General features: G+C 37.2%; 1 protein-coding gene across 2 annotated transcripts in view; it reads right to left on the minus strand.

Moving 5' to 3' along the window:
- Positions 1 to 21,100, minus strand: part of SNTB2 (syntrophin beta 2) — a 121,766-nt gene that overhangs the window by 18,514 nt on the left and 82,152 nt on the right. For both annotated transcript variants that reach the window (XM_044663149.1, XM_044663150.1), the window contains exons 4-5: positions 10,762 to 10,972; positions 3,287 to 3,429 (exon numbers count right to left, since the gene is read on the minus strand). In XM_044663149.1, coding sequence (XP_044519084.1) covers positions 3,287 to 3,429; positions 10,762 to 10,972 — 354 coding nt within the window. The remainder of the gene's footprint in view (positions 1 to 3,286; positions 3,430 to 10,761; positions 10,973 to 21,100) is intronic.

The raw sequence follows: 21,100 nt of genomic DNA on the forward strand, positions 1-21,100 counted from the left end.
CCCTCCCTCCCTCCCTCCCCACAGATCCATGCAACTTTTCACACTCTTTGTCCAGCTCCCTCAAACAAAACATTGGACTTCTATTTCCTAGCCCTGCCTTCCTTCAAGGGTCATTGGGTTCCACAACCTTGCTTTCTTTGGCCATTTATTATTCCTATTATAATGGCTCAAGTATGTAGCTTCTCTCTTACCTATCTTCTCTGACTAGAGGGTAGCGATAGAGAAAATAACAATAATAATTAAAATGCCCGTGGCATGCTGAAATTTAACAAAACACTTTACATACATTTTTTCATTTGAGCCTCACAACAAACCACAGAGGGTAGGGACTACTAGTATTACTATCTCCATTTTATATATAGATAAGGAAACTGAGGATCAAAGGGGTTAGCTTGCCCATGGTCACACAGCTAGTATCACACAAGGGATTTGAGCCCATGTCTTCCTGACTTTCTACTCCATGTCTTAAACCTTTCATTCAATGACCTAAGTGCCTCTTGTCTAGAAAAATTAACCTCTTCTTCCACTTCCACCCATCACCTTTGGTAGTCATATACCTACTTACTTTCTGAACTAGACAGAAGTGAAATCATAATTTTAGCTGCAATTTATCTTGGAAAAAGTCAAAATAAGTCACAGCACGTATGAATTCAATATCCAGGGTTTTTTAGCTATGTTCAAATTATCAGAATTCACTGAATTTGATTATAATTTTAAGAAAAAATTTAAGAAATTTGCTGGTTCACATTAAATTTTCTGGTTGTTTATATTGTGGCTATTTGGGGGACCAGGACTATAACTTATCAGTGAGAACTCAGGCTTCAGAAACAAACCATGGTCCCATAGTTCCCTAGCCCCTCAGGGGCCCTTCCCCACCCCTCTCCAACACCACCACTCACTCATAGAATGAATTAAAACACATCAAATGTAGTAAGAATAATCCTTCTATCTTATGTATATTCTATAGAATGACCAGGTTGTCTGCATTTTCTCCTAGACTTTTCCAAAAGCTTGTTGCTTTAGATTATTCACTAGTTTACCTCGGCCAGGTTTTAGTTATAATATTTCCCCCTAACAGTTCAGGCATACTTCCATATTTTCCCCTTCACCAGTGAATAAAATCTAGCCTATAACTGTACACACAATGATACCCCATTATACTTTTTTCAGCACAAGTGTTACTGGTCTACCATGCCTGGTTCATTACTTTCATTCATTCATTTCCCTAAAGGATTATAATTAGTCCTGAGTTTCATGAACTTATGGGATTTGGTGAGAAGGTAACAGATCCTTCAAATAAGAGACACAAGAATCCATTAATGATTAAATATTCCCTACAGAAATAGCCCCCCAGGTGCCATGGAACTTTGTTTTTCTGAGGTGCAGACACCATCCATCTTCACCCTGTGGCTTGGAGTTTCCCCTTGCACACACGGTGCATCTTGTTTTACAAAAAAAAGGACACAAGCCTCAAAAGCTGCACCTGAACGAAATTTTGGCACTGAGGGACAATTCTGTTTTAAATAGATCCCATACAAACTGACAAATGCTTAACACTTGCTCTCTAGTTTGCCTTTTTCCTATGAAAAGATGCTCCAAACCCCTACGATCTTTTTGCTTCTTTCCTCCATCTGCATAGCACAATGATGGCACTGAGCACTTCTGGCTACCAAATTATTATTTTAGGGAGAGGTTGACTTTTAATAAAGTTAAATTAACAAGTTTAGCTGAGACATAGCAACAAAAGGATATATATATATATTCTAGTTTGGTTCTATTTGGGTATTATTGTTTAAGAAACTTTACTTTCATATTCTTCTATTGATAAACCTTCAAAGAATATGAACAGATGTTTTCAGTAAAAGAAATCAAAGCTATTAAAAATCATAGGAAAAAATGCTTGCAAGCATAAATAGAGAAATATAAATTAAAATAGCTCTACAGTACCACCTCATACCCAACAGAGAGGCAAAAATGAAAAAAAAAAAAAAAAAAAAAAAAAAGGGAAATGACAAATATTGGAGAGTCTGTGGGAAAACAGCCATACTAATTTGCTATTGATGGTGCTGTGAACTAGTCCAGCCATTTGAGAAAGAAATTTTTGAACTATACCCCCAAACTATTAAACTGTACATAACATTTAGCCTAGCAATATTGCTCACCTAAAAGTGATCAAAGAGAGGAAAAGATCCTATGTATTTACAATAACTCTTTTCACGATGTCAAAGAACTGGAAATGGAGTAGGTATCCATCAACTGGGGAATGAATGGCTGAACAAGTTATAGTACATGAATGTAATGGAATACTATTGTCTTATAATAAATGATGAAAAGGATACTTTCAGAAAAAACTGGGAAGACTTATATGAACTGGTGCAAAGTGAAATAAACAGACCCCCAAAACAATTTATATAGTAACAACAATATTGTAATGCCAAAAAGCTTTGAAAGAGTTAGAAACTTTGACCAACCAAACTTCCAGAGGACTCTTGATAAAACATGCTCCCTAGCTCCAGAGACAGGACTAAGCGTAGAGTAAAGTATATTTTTCTTTTTTTGGGCATGGGCCAATGCAAGAATTTGTTTGCTTGATTATACATGTTTGTAACAAGAATTGTTCTTACTTTCTCAATGAGGTGAAGAGGAGGAGTTGGGAGAAAGAAAATGATGGGAACCTGAAAATAAAATTGAATTTTTTTTTATTTTAAAGAGGCCTAGCACTAAAAAATCTTCAGTTTTCAAATCTTTATCTTCCAATTCTCTATGCCAGAACATCCTGTTGGTTTTGCTCACAATGAGTCTGTGCTTACTTTGTGGACCAAAAATTATGTACTTTTTATATTAGAAAGAGAAGTGAAAGAGTATATGGGCTAAACTACATGGTTTATTTCATGTTATTGCATTATAGTTAAAATGCTTTCATCATTCTACCTGAAAAGCTATCAAAATTTCAGTAGTTTAGACACAATTAAATAATGATCATGTTATTCACTTATTTTAGTGACTCAGATAGCTTTTAAAAAGAGCAGTTTTTAAAATTTTAATAAATAATCTCTTCAAGGCTAGGAAGCAAGTTTATTTCACAACTGAAAATGACAGGAAAAACAGATATGCATTGGACTGAAACAGAAGCTATCATATAGTGTATAGAGGTAAAAACAATTTTGCTTAAAATAAACATTGAAATGTTTTCACTTTAGGTAACAGTGGTCCTAAAATTAATTATTCAGTATAAAAAAATTCCTTGGGAAAGTTTGATCCAATGTGTTGGAGGTATATGTCTTACCGGGTAGCGATGAGAGGATAACTATGACAAGGTGATGCCCAGGCATCTCTTGTCCAGGGCATATAGTCATAAAGCAGTAAATCCTTCTCAGTTACAGCCATGATGACTGGTCTCCACTGCTGCCTTCCACCATCTAGTTTTGCCTGAAATATCAAGATAAAGGGATTGTTACATGGTAAAGTAGAGAAAGGGGAAGAATCTATATGGTTACAAAACTGGCAATAGTACAGGGCCACTTGCTATTTATGTGGGATTAAGAGCAGAGAAAACCATCCTAAGAAGAAACCTGAAGAAGTAAAGGGGGGGGAAAGTGGGGAAGAAGAAGCTCTCCACAAAGCTGTCAATTTCTAAATTTATTCCCTGCCACTATTTGATGGTTATTCCCCTTCCTTAGCCCTATAATCAGCAATTTGCACAGAGTATCTTGTGAAATGAAACCCTTTTTCCTATTTCTCTTAAAAAGTTCATACCATGCTAGCCCTTCACTAAAGTGCAGTAATTTGTTTAGAATGATTACTAGTACTGGAATGTTTGAGGAGGAGAGTACCTTCTGTGCAAAAGACAGACACTCAAAACCCCATCATTAAATAAACCTATAATCTAAACTTCTGTCAAAAGGATTCCAAAGTACATTTTGTGAAGATCATGTTCATTTATCAGCTAAGAAATTATAGTATGATTCATTTGCCTGTGAACGTCGTTATTTCTGAAGAGCTTTAACAATGTTAAAACCTTATTTATTAAGAGATTTTCTTCATATTACCAAGAGGAAAAGACTAGATCATAAGAAACCATTCAAGCAAAGTATAGTACCATGCAGGGGAAAGAGTACTAGATTTGGATTCAGAAGACATTGGCAAAAACTCCAGATTTGCCACTTCCTACTTGGGTGACCTTGGGTAAGTCACTTAAAAACTCTTGGGCTTCAATTTCTTTATCAGTAAAATGAGAGGACTGGACTAAAAGATATCTAAGATTCCTTTCACTTTTAAATCTTTGACCCTATGTTCACTTCACTGTTGAGATCCTCACCTTCTTGGCAGAGTACTCTAATGACTATTAACAATAAAGCATGAGAAAAGTTAAATTGGTAAATCTTTACCTGGATTTCACAAAGAAACCTTAAATGAAATATGTCCAAAATGGAATTCACTGTCTTCAACTGCTAAATTTGTCTCATTCCAAACTACCATAAGGGTTCTACTGTCTTTTCAGACATCCAAATTTGTAATCTCAAGAGTATTCCTTGACTCTTTCCTCTCCTCCTGTATTATAAAAGCATCTTGAATTTATACATATATTCATGAAGAAAATTACATCTCAAAATGATACTCTCAGGAACATCACAGACAAAATCCTGGGCTTTTAGGTCAAAGAAAAAGATATTGCCAAGCCAGAAAGAAAGACTCCAGATACCAAGCAGCCACAGTCAGGATCCAAATGATTTAGAATCTACTACTATAAAAGATCAGAATATTATATTCCAGAAAGCAATCAAGAATGATTTAGCCAGAAAAGCCGAGTACACTTTACAGGGGAAAAAAAATGAACCTTGACTTCTAAGCATTCCTGATGAAAAGAATAGAGCTGTGCAGAAATTCTGAAGTGCAAACACAATAGTCAAGATAAACATAAAAAGACAAGCAAGAACAGATAATCATAGAGGACTAAATAACTGCTTTTACTCCATAACACGGGGAGAGGATACATGTGTCCCCTCTGAACCCTATCATTTACCAGGGGCCACAGAGAAATCTCTACTTAATCAGATTGAAGGCCTGGGAATGGTAGTTCTAGCTTGATGATTTTAAAAGGAGACTGGAAAGGGAGGGAAAGTGAATCAATGGGAACAGGGAAGGGGAGGGAAAAGAAAAATGATTTCATAAACAGGTACACAAGAAGACTATACAAATGAAGAAGGGGTGGCAAAAGTAGAAGACACTTAAACCTCACTCTCCTCTGAACTGGTCAGCAGAGAAAAGAATACACACACATACAAACACAGAACTGAGTATAGAAATACATTTCATCCAACAGGAAAAAAGGAGGGAAAGGAATGAAAGGAAAAGGGACTGGATGGAGAATAGATGAACAGAGAGATTCTCAGCAAAATATGTAAATACTGATCCCTCACCTATCGTGGGAGTTACGTTCCAGAGACCTCCACGATAGGTGAAATCTGCAAAGTATCGGCATTATATTTATTTTACTATTCTTTGATGGTAAGTATCTTCCTCGGGTGCTTGGGTTCGCTACCAGAAGCCTGAGAAGGTGCAGAACACTTGCATGGCATAGAGCTTGAAATAAATTCAAGCTTTTATGAAAACTTCACAAAAACACAGCACTGTAAAGCAATGCTACACACTGCGATCAGATGTCTCTGTGAAGTGGATAAGGAGAGATGCTGAATGTATGGGCACAGGGCCGAAGAGCAAACAGACCAATGCAACAGTCACCGAGCCGATCAGCGCCCAGGATACAGAACACAGTGCTGTGGATGGCTGTCTTTCATTCCATCAGCCAATGTGTGTGTGTATAATCTCGGTGAGTGGTAGGGGCGTACTGCATTCATCCACAAAATCCCACACTATACTGAAGTTGGGATAAGTGAACTGTGATATAGTGAGGGATGACTGTAATCCTTTTTGTGGTAGTAAAGAATTGGAAACTAAGAGGGATTGGTGTCGGTGCCCAAGGGAAGAGCTTAATAAATTATGGCATATGTATGTGACGGGATATGATTTACTATAGAAGTGGTGAAGCATCGGGATGGTTTCACAAATATTTGGGAAGATCTACATGAATTGATATAAGGTAAAGTGAGCAGAACAAGGAAAACAACTTATACAATGACAATGATATTGTAATGACAACAAATATGAAAAAATTCAGATACTCTTAAGGGACAGAGAGGTGAAAGAATAAGAGTACAGAAACGGATACTTAAAAATATGGCCATTTTTGCTCAACTCTATGTTTGTAATAGGGATTTTATTTTTTCTTTTTCAATTGGGGATGAGGAGTGAGAAAGCATATTTGTGCTGATTTAAAAATAGCTTTGCTGTTGCCCCCTAAGAACCATTCTCTTTCTACTGATTTGCAGTTGAAATTTCCTCTACTGGAATATGTTTCTTTCTTTTTTTTTTTTTTTTTTAAACCCTTACTTTCCATCTTGGAGTCAATACTCTAAGGCAGAAGAGTGGTAAGGGTAAGCAATGGGGGTCAAGTGACTTGCTGGGAAGTGTCTGAGGCCAGATTTGAACCTAGGACCTCCCGTCTCTAGGTCTGGCTCTCAATCCACTGAGCTACCCAGCCGCCCCCAGAATATAAGTTTCTTGAGAGCTGAGACTGTCTGACTGCTCTATTTGCATCCCCAGCCCTAAGTGCTGAGTCAAGCACATTGTAAGCACTTAATAAATGCTTTATTGAATTATTCATTCCTACGGTTTTACATCAAAGATCACTTATACCTATATAATATGACTGAATCAAGTGGTTAGACAGTTCAACAAATAAGCTGAAGAACAGAATGACTGCACAAATGATGATGATAATCTACCAGGAAGAACTGGCATTTGTACTAACAACCATAGGGAAAGAAACCCAAATAAGAGGGGGAATTCAGGTGCCAAGAATTGTGTTCCTGGTAAAAAAGAGAAGACCTAAACCACTCCAACAATAAATTTCCCTCAAGGTGGCAAAAAAAGCTAACCAAATTCTGTGCTCATCATAATCAAATCCTTTTAGTGTTTACTCTCCTTTTGTCTTCTGAGAGTTTTACGTGCTATTAATAGCTGTTATTACTGACACACTAATATAAGGAGTTTATTCCATTTGGTGAAATTAGCAACAATGAGCTGGCAATGAAAGCCAACAGGTGGCTCAGGATCTTTTGGTCATCATTACAGGAAATAGCCTTTCATAACTCATTGAGTATGGAAGAATCTATTTAGTTGTTGTTTTTTAACATTTGATGCCCCAAATAAATGTGTTTTGTAGAAATGATATTACATTGTTTACCTTCTCAATGGGTGGGGAAGGAGATAGAGGGAGATAATTTGGAATTAAAAAAATCTATAAATATTAAAAATAACCAAAACACCTGTAACAGAAATAAATATGTTGCCTCAAAATGAAGCCATGCAAAGAATGATTGAAAATAATCAATCTGACTCTCAAGAAAGCAGACCTATGTACTACATTTGTTCTAGCTTCAGTTTGGAGATATTTAAGACCTCCATGGGGTCATGATCCATAGACTTAGCAAGTCTTGCCTTATCTATGGAAATTGATGATGAGAAAAGTGTCTTAGAGTCTAATGTCTGTAGTTTACACTCCAAAGTGTTTTTTTCCTGTTGATCTAAGCCTTTTTTTTATTTTTAATTTGCCAAAGTACTGTACTTGGCTATTTGCAGTGTTTTCAAACCAAATGTTTCTGTTTTGTGTTCTTAATTTTAAATTCTCGGTACAATAGAAGCTGCAAAGATGTGCCACTTTATCTATGAAAATGGAGTTTTGTATTCTGATGAAATCGAGATTAAAAAGCAACTTTAAAGTTGTTTTACAAAAAAAAAAAAAAGAAAAAAAAAAAGAAAGCAGACCTATGCCCTGACTACACAGGAGAAAACCCACTATAAAGCCAGATGCCCTTCTGAAACAGGCCAGATCCATGGTGCTGGATCTAAGGTCACAGGCTAAATTAGAAATTCAGTTGGAGAATGAACTTGACAGAGATCTGGGGCCTGCGATGAAACTTTATGCACTGCTATCTCAAGAACTACAAAAAGCTGACATAGGCCTTTGGAAAGGAGAAGAGGGAACACTTGCTAATCCAAAAGGAAGTGAAGAAGGAACCAAGTACATTCACAATACCTCCTAAGGCTGTCTGTTCTTCCCTTTGGCAGAACAGCCAAACCAGCTCCTACTGCTAAGGTTAAGATCAAGTTTCACTCTAGGAAAAATAAAGTTATCCTGGATTTCAAATCCTTAACATTTTGGCCCTTTATAAATGAATGTTCCAACCAAAGAAACTTTGCTCAAGACCAATTTGATACAGATCCAGGGGCCCAAACCAAAGAGAATCTGCAAGGCTTGTGGAGGGCCTAGACCTGATTTCACACCACCAGGGCTTCCGAACACAGAACAAAAGAAAGAGGGAAAGACTGTTCCTGACATGATTTAAAAGGAGCACAGCTAAGATGGATTATATTCTGAGCACCAAATAGAGTTATTTCTAGGTAGTTTAACTCATTCGGAGCTGAGTATGAATCCAGTTGTTTGCTCTCGGTCATCTTCAGTGTCCAGAGGGTTTGGATCAACTATGTCAAAGAAGAAAAGTAAATATTCAGGATGCAGAATGGATGACATGCTGCAGGCTACATCATGGCTATCTATATGCCTGTCAAGGATTAAATCCTTGTTTGAAATTCTCAGCAGTCTGCTTGCAGATGGTAGCCTAATGATGCTATGGAAAGAAGACTTTCCAAGTTTGAACTGTCCTTTGACAATTTTCAGACACTTGACTTAGCCAAAAATTCAGGGCCACCATCTCCTCAATAACGACTTATGTGAACTATCTCAAGTTGCCAGATAATTCTACCGAACTGTGCAGAAAACTTGATGGCTATAAACAGCACTGCAATCATTCGATCTCTCTTGACCACAATATAAAAATATAAATATTAGAGCTTGCAGAAAATCAGCTTTTAGATTACAAAGAGATATCTGATTGCTATTTCTTTATGGTCCAATAGCCTTAGAATGACCGGGACTGAAAAAAAGTTGTGACAAGATTTCTTTATAAAGTCTTATTTAGATTACTGTTTTATTTCACAAGTAAAGTTATTTGCTTTGCTATGTGAAATATAAGAAGAGATATTTTTCCAGTCTGGAATAATGAATGTCATCATGTGGTTTAAAATTTTAAAAGTGAACTAAAGTGGGTCAGCAACCCTGTCTTCTAAGTGTGGGATAGCACTGATAAAGGCACCACTTTCTCCAAACTCACTATGTTTATTACTTCCCACATAAAGCTTTTATTAAAAACAGTTCACAGGGTCATAGATTTAGAGCTGATGGGGTCTTCAGAGGACATCTCATCCAATCTCCCATGCCTAATTAGTAATTTGAGACCTAGAATGACTTGCATATGGTTCCCGGGTAGTTGGTAGCACCCAGATCATCTGATTCCAAATTCCAAGATATTTCCGCTGTATCTGCTATTTATATTTAAAAATGTTTTATTAGTGCCTGTTGTTTTTATGTCACAGTCACTTTCCACATTCTCCTCTAGAACTGTTCATATTTATCATTTCTTATTACACAATCATATATTACATTCATGTGCCCATTTTTTGGCCTTTCTCCAATCACTGGGAAACCACTATGATTCTAGTTCCTTGCAACAATAGTTGCTATGTATATATGTGTATATATGTACACACATATGTATATATATGACATGTACTTGTCTTTGATTTCCTTGGGGTATATGATAGGGTTGTTAGGTCAATGCATATGGATAATTTAGTCACTTTTTTAGAAGGATAATTCACAAATGAAATTCAAAATGACTAAACAACTTTACTGATCCAACAATAGTGTATCTGTGTGTATGTCTGTCTTCTCACAATCCCACCATCACTGTTTGCTCCCATATTTTTCTATCCTTGCCTATTTGCATGGAATAAGGTAAAAACCTCATGATTTAAAAAAAATTTACATTTCTCTATTGATATAATTTAGAACATACGTTCAGGATTTAATTTCTATTTTGCTAATTTTTTATTTGGGAATAGTTACTTAGGTTATATATTTGGGATAATTCATTATATATTTTGGATATCAGATTTTTATCGATGATATGTGATACAAAATCTTTCCCCACTCTACCAGTTCTAAAGTAGAAAATTTATTAATTGTACTTCTTCATTTAACCTTATTCATTACCCTTCTGGTAGGATGCTAATACACAGTGAAATGGACTAGGCAGAAAACTTGAGATGGAGGAGAAGCCAAGAGTCTAGGTAATCTCAAACATTACATATCATCCCTTAAATAACTAATGTTTGGCAGTAATACAAATACCAGAGATGATTCAGATAGAACATTTTAAAATCCTAAGTCTATATGAGAAAGTTATATATTAACAAATATCACCTAACAGTAGGGCCCTGTATCCACATTGCAAGAACCACCACGGACTCACACTCACAACTCTTTCTCCCTCTCCCTCTCCCTCTCCTTCTCCCTCTCCCTCTCCCCTCCTCTCTCTCTCTCTCTCCCCTATTCCCCTTCAGGATCTGTGACCTCTATGCCTCCCCACCCCCAAAGTGGGGGTGCTTCAAAAATGAAAGTGAGAAAAAAGTAAAAGTGAAAGCAGATTGGGGGAGGGGTGGCCCATTCTGTGGGTAACTGAAACAGGAGAAAGCAAATCCCTGGCTATGAGGACCCTACTGTCCTATATCTCAGCATACCTGTTCTGCCAGCCAGGCAATGTGTTTGACCTCCTTGCTGCCTCCTGCTGTACAGGTAGCACCAAGCATGGCATTGAGTTCAGCCAACACCTGTGGGAGAAGCGCCATGATGTTGGTGTGGATAGCTATGAACCAGGAGTGGGCAGTTGCAGTATCCTTGCATCGTAGGATCAAAGTATTTCTGCTATCAGGAGAATGGAGTTCTATCAATCTGCATGAAGACATAAACAAGGAGAACTAAATTAGAAGACACCAAGTGCACTAAGATGCAACTTTAACAACCTCGACATTCTTAGAACTGATAGATGCTATTCCCTCAATGGGCCCCTTTTCTCAGAAAACCCACATATGCAAAAATAAATATTCAAAAGACCAATGACTACTTCAGCTATTCGCACTGATGCTCTTGTTGGAAGAAGTCACTAGAAAGGGATAAAATATTTGTTTGTATCACTATCAGGTGATACTGCCTTAGACTCCATAATGTGAAAAGCTGATATAGTGACACTTACAAACATGTTGTATATAATGAAATAAAGCTTTTTAAATATTTACAAAACTTCCAGTGTATTACCAAACAGGGAATATAAATTTCCTGAATGGCATGAAAAATAATCCTTTTTTTAATAACTCATACCTTCTGTTTTAGAATTAATACTAAATATCAGTTCCAAGGCAGAAGAATGATATGGGCTAGGCAACAAGTTAAGGGACTTGTCCATGGATAGACAGCTGGGATGTGTCTGAAGCCAGATATGAACCCGGGACCTTCTGTCTCCAGGTCTATCCACTAAACCACCTAGCTACCCTTTGTAGTGAGTTGAATTTAGTCCAGCCACAAAGCCTAGGGAAGACTGGATACAACGCAGAAACTAAATATGGTGGGCCAGCCCATGTTAGGAATATGACTCAAATATCCAAACAAACTGAAAATGTTATAGAACTACAAAAATTGGTCAAAAAGCCTAGATACTACTATAGTTTGATTATCTGACCCACTAAAAAGCTTCTCAAGTGCTTTTTCAGAATCTATTCATTTTATTTGAGAAGGAATCTGCTATCCTGGGCTAAAGCAAATGAGTGCAAATTTACAAGGAGAAAATTAAAGTCTTATACTTGTGGATTAAAAAAAATCATCTTCGCAAGCACTCACAGACAGCAGCTAGGTGGTACAGTGGATACAGTGCTCGACCTGGAATCTAGAAAACTTGAGTTCAAATTGTGCTTCAGACACTAGATGTGGAACCCTAGGGAGAACTCCGTGTTAATGTCACCCTGTTTCTCTACTGTAAAATAGGGACAATAACAGCACTTACTTCCGAGGATTGTCATGAGGATCAAATGAGATATTTGTAAAGCATTTATTAGCACGGTGCATGGCCCATGTTAATTGTTGTTATTGCTATTATTATTAGATGAAAAGGGGCATGACTACAAAGCAGAGAAAAAGAGCATTGTATCAAACTGTCTTCTGAAACATATATGATCCTTACACCAAATTCATGGAAGGATAAATCAGAAGAAAACCATTTCCCAATAGCCCTAATGATTATTGACACAAAATATTTTAAAGACATTTAAAAGAGAATACCACAGCCTAACCAAAACAATTGTTCATTATGACCTACTTGGATTTATAGCCTCAAATATAATTCAAAAATTGGAATATAGCAAACACAGTTCAATATGTTAATAGGCAAATTGACAAAAGCAACATAATCAACAAATGCAGAAAAAGCATTTGACAAAATACAGGACACACTTGTGTTGTAAAAATGAAAGGGCCTTCCCTCAAGAGGATCAAAAGCATTGATCTAAAACCAAGAGTTGGAATTATTTGTAAGGAAGAAAACACCCTAGGCGTTCCCATTGAGATCAAGCAAGATGTTCTCTGTCTCCACAATTTGTTTTAGTACTTGAAATTCTGGAATGCTAGTTCTATCAGAAAGATAAGAAAATTAGGAAAAAAGTTTTCACAAAAGGAGGTAAAACTGTCTCTTTGTAGGCAATACTTTGGTTTACTTAGAAAACACTAAAGAATCAAGGAAAAAAACTAGCTTGGAGAAGCAACACCTCCAAAAGGTAACAGGAAACAAATAAATCTGTGCCTTAACATTTCTAAATATTAACAATAGAGGCCAAGGGGAAAAGACAGAAGAATTCCATTTAAAATGACTACAAAATGTATGCAAGATGGTATTTATGGAAATAAATTAAAATAATTTTAACTTAAACAATTATTTAAATGAGAAATACCTACACACCATGGACTAGGTATCATTACTCTGACATAAAGAATAAGAAAAGAGGGGAAACAAGCAGCAGTTCAGCTAAAAAAGCCAGTATGCCAACAGAATCTGAGAAGAAATAGAGGAACAAAGTTTTCAAAAGAAAAAATGCAAATGATCAACAAGCATATGAGGAAATCTTCAGAATCACTAGAGAAATGTAAATTAAACCTCTGAGATATCACACTGCCCACCTGTCAAACTGGCAATGATGATAAAAGATGGAAAAAAGCCCATGTTGGAGGAGCTATGGGAAGTCAGGCATAATGATTTACTGTCTGGTAGAGCTATGAGTTGGCAAAGGTAACAGATCTAGAAATATACTTGAAATTATGTGAGAAGAGTTACTGTTTCTACCCAATGATTCAGCAGTCCTAGTGCTGGGTTTCCATTCCAAGGAGGTCAAAGTCAAAAAGAAAGGTCCTTTGTATACCAAAATATAGCAGCACTATTTGGAATAGCAAGATGCTAGAAACAAATGATATGCCAAGAGATACCAAAATAGCTAAACAAACTGTGATACATAAATGGAATAAAATATTGTTGATGTAAGAAATGATAAATATGAAGAAGTCAGAGAAACATGAGAAGACTCATAAGGTCTATCAGTAAGCAAAAAACTCAATATGTTCAACTACAATAATGTCAATTATAAGGGTTAAAAGTAGGAGTTCGACAAAAGTGAGGTGAGCAGCTGAATAAAACACTTAGTTTAATTAGAGAAGTACAGATAGAAAACAGAAAAGGAGGAAAGACAAATTATTATTCTAATATCCTATGACTAAACCTAAATTCCTAATACTATCTAAAATTTCTAACAACCTACCTCTAACTGTCTTCTGAGGACAGGTTCTTCTTGCCTGGCAAACACCAGCCCTGCTCTAACCTACACTATTTAAAATTGATTGACTAACTACCTATCTTCCTAAATAATTAGACATTAATCTTTCAATTAGTTTTCTACCACCCAACTGTCAGTAGTCAACTGCCAGTAGTCCCTTGCCTCAGAGACAGATTTTCTGCTCTCTTGAGATCCAGAGGCAAAGGCCCCTAACTGTCACCACTCCTTCCTTATCTCTTTCCTGGTCTCCCTGGTAATGGAATCTTCAGTTCTGGTTCACTGACTCCTGTTAGTTCTGATCCACTTAGAAATCCTGCTCTCTTGCCTCTTAAGGATATGGAGGGAGAGATTAAGAAAACCCCTTTAACACAACGAAGACTACAAAAGAATGGCAAAAATACTTTGGTCAAATACAAAGGACAATGCTACTTCTATTACTAAGATTAAAACATATATCCTTTTAGTTTATAGGTGGCAGACTTTTAAGATAAGAGAGCTACATGCCCAGTTAGTTGGAATAATTTTATTTTTATGAGAGGGTATTAACTATAGTGATGACTGTAGGGAAGGGCAGAATCTATTGATACATTTTTTCAAATGCAAAGCAAGTACAATTCATAGAGAAACAAGGTAGTAAAGTAGCAAGAACATCTGACTTGAAGATTGATCAAGGTTATATTATTGGCTCTGACATATAAAACTTTTGTTAGCAGGAGTAGGAATGTTGCTTAATCTTGCCTTAGTCTTTTTATCTGTAAAATAGAAATAAGTGCTTACTTGTACTGTTACCTTCAGCTTTGGAGTTTTGTTGGTATAGGAACTCCTGATAGGAAAAACTACTATCAATTCAGAGAGGCAGCTTTGAGTTCAAATCCAGCCTCAGACACTCACTAGTTGCATGACCCTAGGCAGTTCCTTTAACCTCATTTGCCTTGATCCTTGAGAGAAAGAACTCCAGTATATTTGCCAAGAAAACCCATGGAGGGTCATAAACAATCGAACGCTAGTGAACAGCAACAAATAAAAGGGAGTTTTGTTTTGTTTTGTTTTTTAATTTTTAGAAAAATTTTCCATGGTTACATGATTCATGTTTTTACTTTCCTTTTCACCCCCTCAAATTCCGCCCCCTCCATAGCTAACGCACATTTCCACTGGTTTTAACACGTGACATTGATCAAGACTTATTTACATATTTACGTATTATTGATAGTTGCATTGGTGTGGTCCTTTCAGGTCTACATCCCCAATCATGTCCTCTTCAACCCAAGTGTTCAAGCAGTTGTTCTTCTTCTGTATTTCCTCTCCTGTAGTTCTTCCTCTGAATGTGGGTAGCGTTCTTTTCCAAAAATCCCTCAGAATTGTTCTAATTCATTGCTTTGCTGCCAGTACAGAAGTCCATTACATTTGATTTTACCACAGTGTATCAGTCTCTGTGTACAATGTTCTTCTGGCTCTGCTCCTTTCACTCTGCATCAACTCCTGGAGATCTGTCCAGTTCACATGGAATTCCTCCAATTTATTATTCCTTTGAGCACAATAGTATTCCATCACCAACATATACCACATTTGTTCAGCTATTTCCCAATTGAAGGGCATATTCTCCTTTTCCAGTTTTTTGCCACCACAAAAAGCGCATCTATAAATATTTTTGAACAAGTCTGTTTATCTATGATCTCTTTGGGGGGGTACAAACTCAGCAATGGTATGGCTGGATCGAAGGGCAGGCATTCTTTTAGCGCTATTTGGGCAATCAGCAACCTTTAGTTTAATCAATCAAAAACTGAAAATACCTAACACTTGACCAGTCACTAGTTGGAAGAGTTCACAAGTCAAAAACTCTTACCTACCTGGGTAGGGCTAAGCAGTTTGGAAGCTGTGATTGGTTCCTGTGAAGAGGGGAAGAGACAGGAAGTGACATGGAAAAAGGACTATAAAAAGATAATGGCTTCCTGGATTCAGGACTTCTTTTTCTCTTTTCAGATCTTCTGGCTTAGAGTCATTCCTGCCTTGGTACTTGAAGAGATGCTTCCCTTGGATCCTGTGGTGGTGAATGGAGTGATTCCTTCCTTGGTTCTTCGGTTGAGGAGACCCTCTCTGCTAGTTGGCACTTCAGTGGGACACTCCCTTCATCGTGAGTTCTAGTGAGATTCTTGGCAGTCTTAGCCTCAGGGGCACTGAAGGTTCTTGGCAATTCTTCAGTGTCTCCTGGCTCTCCGGATTTCAGCTTCCTAATTAGAACTTTGGACTCTGGTGAGATTTGCTTCTGGATTCGCATTTGTGGTCTGGAGACATTAGGATTAAACTTAGGGTATTTGTAGCTAGGCAGTACCTTTTATCTCTTTCTTACATTTCCCACTTTCACTCTTTCCTACTTTGTTGTAAATAAAACTTCTACAATCATTTTGACTTATGGGACAATATTACTTTAGAATTTTTCATATTTAACATAAAACCTAAATTTAAACTCTTACAGAGCCAAGATGGTGGCTTAGTAGCAGCAAGAGCTGATAGTCCTTCCAAAAAGATCTTTAAAAAGCATCTCAAAACAGGAAGATGGAGTGAAGGGGCTCTCCCACTGAACACAACTTGAAAGGTAGGCAGAGAGAGTTGTTTTTCATGGGATAAGAGGGAACTGATAGAAATTACAGTGTTGTCTAAGAAGTTTGGAAGGTTCACTTCCCATCAGCTGTACTTTCTGGATTCCACTCTACCATCATCATTATGCCCCCACCTGAAAAAGCTCATCACAAGAAAACTCAGTATCACAGAGACTACTTCAGCTTTGATGCTCATATCTCATTAGTACCCTTGTATCCTCTGACCCTCTGCTTGGGGGACTGGCAGGTACAACAAAGAACTCTTCCCAAAACCAAAACCTTTATACAAAGAGGATTTTGCTACACTCTTTGGATTCCATTCCATTATCATGCTCCTAGGAGGGTACTGTCTTCCCCCAACAGACTGTAAGCTCCTTGAGGGCAGGGATTGTTTTTCCTTTTCTTATTTGTATACACATAGCACTTAATAATTGTATTATATAGTATTGCACAATACAGAGTTAAGTCCCTGCCACATGGGTTAATTTTTCCCTAAAAAGGCAATTAAACTGCAAAGCTCATTGGTTCAGGGAACCAAGGATACAACTGTAGATATACCTTCTGGGTTGTCTAAAGCATAAAATCTTAGCACATGAGAAGTGGGTGCTCAAGTTTAAAGGACTTTCCACAGCCATCAGTGTCAACACACCAGCCTGCTCAGCCATACCATGATGTCAAATGGTCCATTGGTAAACTCTTCCCTAGCGGATGCCCTTGAAGAAGCTCTCTACTAACCCAGATCTATCTCTCCAGTTCTTCAGAGAACTTTTTCTCCATTGTTGCCTTCCCAATTCCCTTTTAGGTGCTGGCTGTCTTCCTCCATTAGAATATAAGCTCTCCCAAGGCAAGGAATGTGTTTCATTTTGCTTGTATTTGCATTCCCAGGGTTTAGCATGGTGTCCTTTATGTTTTATCTAATAGTCAGGCCTGGCCCCAAACAAAGAGTAACAGGCTAGGGCCAGGACCTAGGACACTGGTGTGTGGGAATCCAAGGGAAGGATATCCTTTTCCAATACAGTCAGTATCTTCTCTTGGAATTTGTTCAGTCGTAAACTCATGATAGTTTGTGAATTTGATGAAATACTATTGTGCTATAAGAATTGATGAAGAGGGAAGTTTCAGAGAATCCTAGGAAGACATAGATGAAATGATGTAGTGAAGTGAACAGAACCAGGAAAACAACTTACACATGTCATCAAGATAATAACAATGATTATACTGAAATAAGGGAATGGGGGAGACAGGAATATTCAATATGACAGTTACAAACTCAACTTACCCAGGGAAACTAATTAAATATTTGTGAGTCCTTTGGGGTTATAATGAAACAGTAGGAAGCAACATAAAATGATTTTAATAATTAAATAAGGTAGGCCAAGTGGGAATGGGGCAAACTACTCTTAATCGCTATAGGAGGGAAGATACAGGGGTTTAGGTGGCCCAGGAAATCAGGGCAGGGAAGATAAAACTTACACTACACTATACTAGACTAAATACAAGCTTGACAGGGTTTGGGGAATCTCACTACTTGCTCCAACGATGTTCTCTGCTGTCCCAGGGTCCAGGATTTTGGTACAGTCCACTAACTCCACTGGGTCACTCCAATAGGCTGTCATAGACCCATAGGTCCACCCTCCAAAGGTACTGATCCAGACCTATTTTGTAGTTCCTCAAGTGGGGTTTCTTCCATGAGATCAGGGCACAAGTTCCTCTACCAGTGGCAAACCTCCCAACTGTCCCAGATTTCAAAAGCTCTGTGCCCTTTCTGACACATTCCAAAAGCCCTTAGAATGTTTAACTCAAGCTTGCATTTTCAAATATCCTTTTCTAAATTTTACACTTATCTACCTTGACTTATTCCTTATTACAAAACTAACTAGCATTTATATAGTGCATTAAAGTTATTTATAAAGTGCTTAACAAATGTTTTCTCATTTTATCTTCATAACCACCCTGGGAGGTAGGTATTATTATTATTGTTGTTGTTATTGTTATTAAACCCTTATGTTCCATCTTAGAATCAATACTGTGTATTGGTTCTAAGGCAGAAGAACAGTAAGGGCAAGGCAATGGGGGTGAAATGACTTGCTTAGGGTCATGCAGCAAGGAAGTGTCTGAGGCCAGATTTGAACCTAGGACCTCCCATCTCTAGGCCTGGCTCTCAATCCACTGAGCCACCCAGATGCCCGCATGTAAATACTATTATCATACCCATTTTATAGATGGCAAAACTGAGGCAGATAGGGGTTACTTGACTTGCCTAAAGCCCTACAGCTAATAAGTGTCTCCTTACTAAGGTTGAATTGGAACTCAGTTCTTACTGATTCCAAGTCAAGTGCTCTATCTATTACATTAGAAGCACTGTTCAATACAATGACCAAGAATGTTCCAGAGGATTCACATGAAACATGTCATCTACATCCTGGCAGGTGATGGACTCAGAATGTAGACTGAGATGTAGTGTATTTGGACATGGCCAACCTAGGAATTTGCTTTGAATGACTATACATGTTTGTTATAAGAATTTTGTTTTTATTTCCTTCTCAATGATCAGATTTCAGCAGTACCTTCTTTGGCTGTGGATAATATTTTTTTTAATCACGAGTCTCTTGGGGTTATCTGGGAATCTTGTTTTGCTGATAATGTCTTAGTTCTTCATAGTTGATCAGTGTACAATATTTCTGTTCCTGTATATACTGTTCTGGTTCTGCTCACTTCACTTTGCATCAGTTCATGTCTTTTTAGTCTTTTCTGAATTCATCCTGTTCATCATTTCTTATGGTGCAATAGTTTTTCATTACAACCATATACCACATAATACCTCACACCAAGCAGATCAGCCAATATGACAGTAAAGAAAAATAATAAATGCTGGAGGAGATATGGCTAAATTGGGACACTAATACACTGCTGGTGGAGTTGTGAATTGGTCGAACCATAATGGAAGGCAATTGGGAATTATACCCAAAGGGCTTTAAAAGAATGCCTGCCCTTTGATCCAGAAACACCACTACTGGGTTTGTACCCCAAAAAGATAATAATGAAAACTTTGTACAAAAATATTTAAAGCTGCACTCTTTGTGGTGGCAAAAATTGGAAAATGAGGGGGTGTCCCTCGATTCGGGAATGGCTGAACAAATTATGGTATATGATGGTGATGGAATATTACTGTGCTGTAAGGAATGATGAACTGCTTGATTTTTATATGAACTGGAAAGACCTCCATGAACTGATGTGGAGGGAAATGAGCAGAACCAGGAGAACATTGTAAACAGAAATTGAAACACTGTGGGACAATCATATGCCACTGACTTTGTTACTAATAGCAATGTAATAATACAGGACAATTCCAAGGGATATATGAGAAAGAATGTTATCCACATCAAGAGAAAGAACTGTGGAAGTAAAAATGCAGAAGAAAAACATATGATTTATCACTTGTTTATATGAGTATAGGATGTGGACTTTTGGTTTTTAAAAGATTACTCTATTACAAAAATGAATAATATAGAAATAAGTATCAAGTTATAACACATGTATAACCCAGTGGAATTGCTTGTCAGTTCTGGGAGTGAGGAGGGAAGAGAGGAGGGAGAGAAAATGAATCATGTAACCGTGGGAAAATATTTTAAAATAAATAAAATTAAAAAAAAAGAAAAAAAGAAACAACCATAAACCATAGCTTATTCAATCCATGCATTTTCATTGGCTATCCCTAAAACCTGGAATTCTTTCCTTTCTCACCTACCTGGCTTCCCTTCAAGTCTCAGCTAAAATCCTACCTTCTCCAAGAAACCTTTCCTGGTCTGTCTTAATGCTCATGCCTTCCCTCTGTGATTGTCTGCAACTTGCCCTGTTTATATCTAATTTGTACAAAGTTATTTACCTGTTGTCTCCCCCATTAGAACGTGAACTTCCAGAGGGCAGGAACTGTTGTTGAATTTCTTTTTCTCTCTAGCACACTGCTTGGCACAGAATAATTATATATTTAGTATATATTATGTATAATATTATGTATAACATAATATATAATATGTGATTATATAATATATAATTATATAATTAATTAATGCTTGCTGATTTCATAAAAGGAACATACAATTTTAGGGGAAGAGGCAGTCATGAGAAAATTGAGGGATCAGAAAATGTTTCTTATGGAGGTGGCTCTTATGTTTGGCTTTAAAAGGATGGAGGTGCTGGTGGAGTTGTGAACTGATCCAACCATTCTGGATGGCAATTTGGAATTATGCCCAAGGAGCTCTAAAAGACTGCCTGCCCTTTGATCCAGCCATATCATTGCTGGGTTTGTACCCCAAAGAGATTATAGATAAAAAGATTTGTACAAAAATATTTATAGCTGCGCTTTTTGTGGCAAAAAACTGGAAAATGAGGGTATGCCCTTCAATTGGGGAATGGCAGAACAAATTGTAGGATGGAATACTATTGTGCCCAAAAGAATAATAAACTGGAGGAATTCCATGTGAACTAGAAAGAACTCCAGGAATTGATGCAGAACGAAAGGAGCAGAGCCATAAGAACATTGTACACAGAGACCAATACACTGTGGTAAAATAGAATGTAATGGACTTCTGTACTAACAGCAATGCAAGAAT

Source organism: Gracilinanus agilis, chromosome 2 (assembly GCF_016433145.1).
Source record: "Gracilinanus agilis isolate LMUSP501 chromosome 2, AgileGrace, whole genome shotgun sequence".
Classification (NCBI taxonomy): domain Eukaryota; kingdom Metazoa; phylum Chordata; class Mammalia; order Didelphimorphia; family Didelphidae; genus Gracilinanus; species Gracilinanus agilis.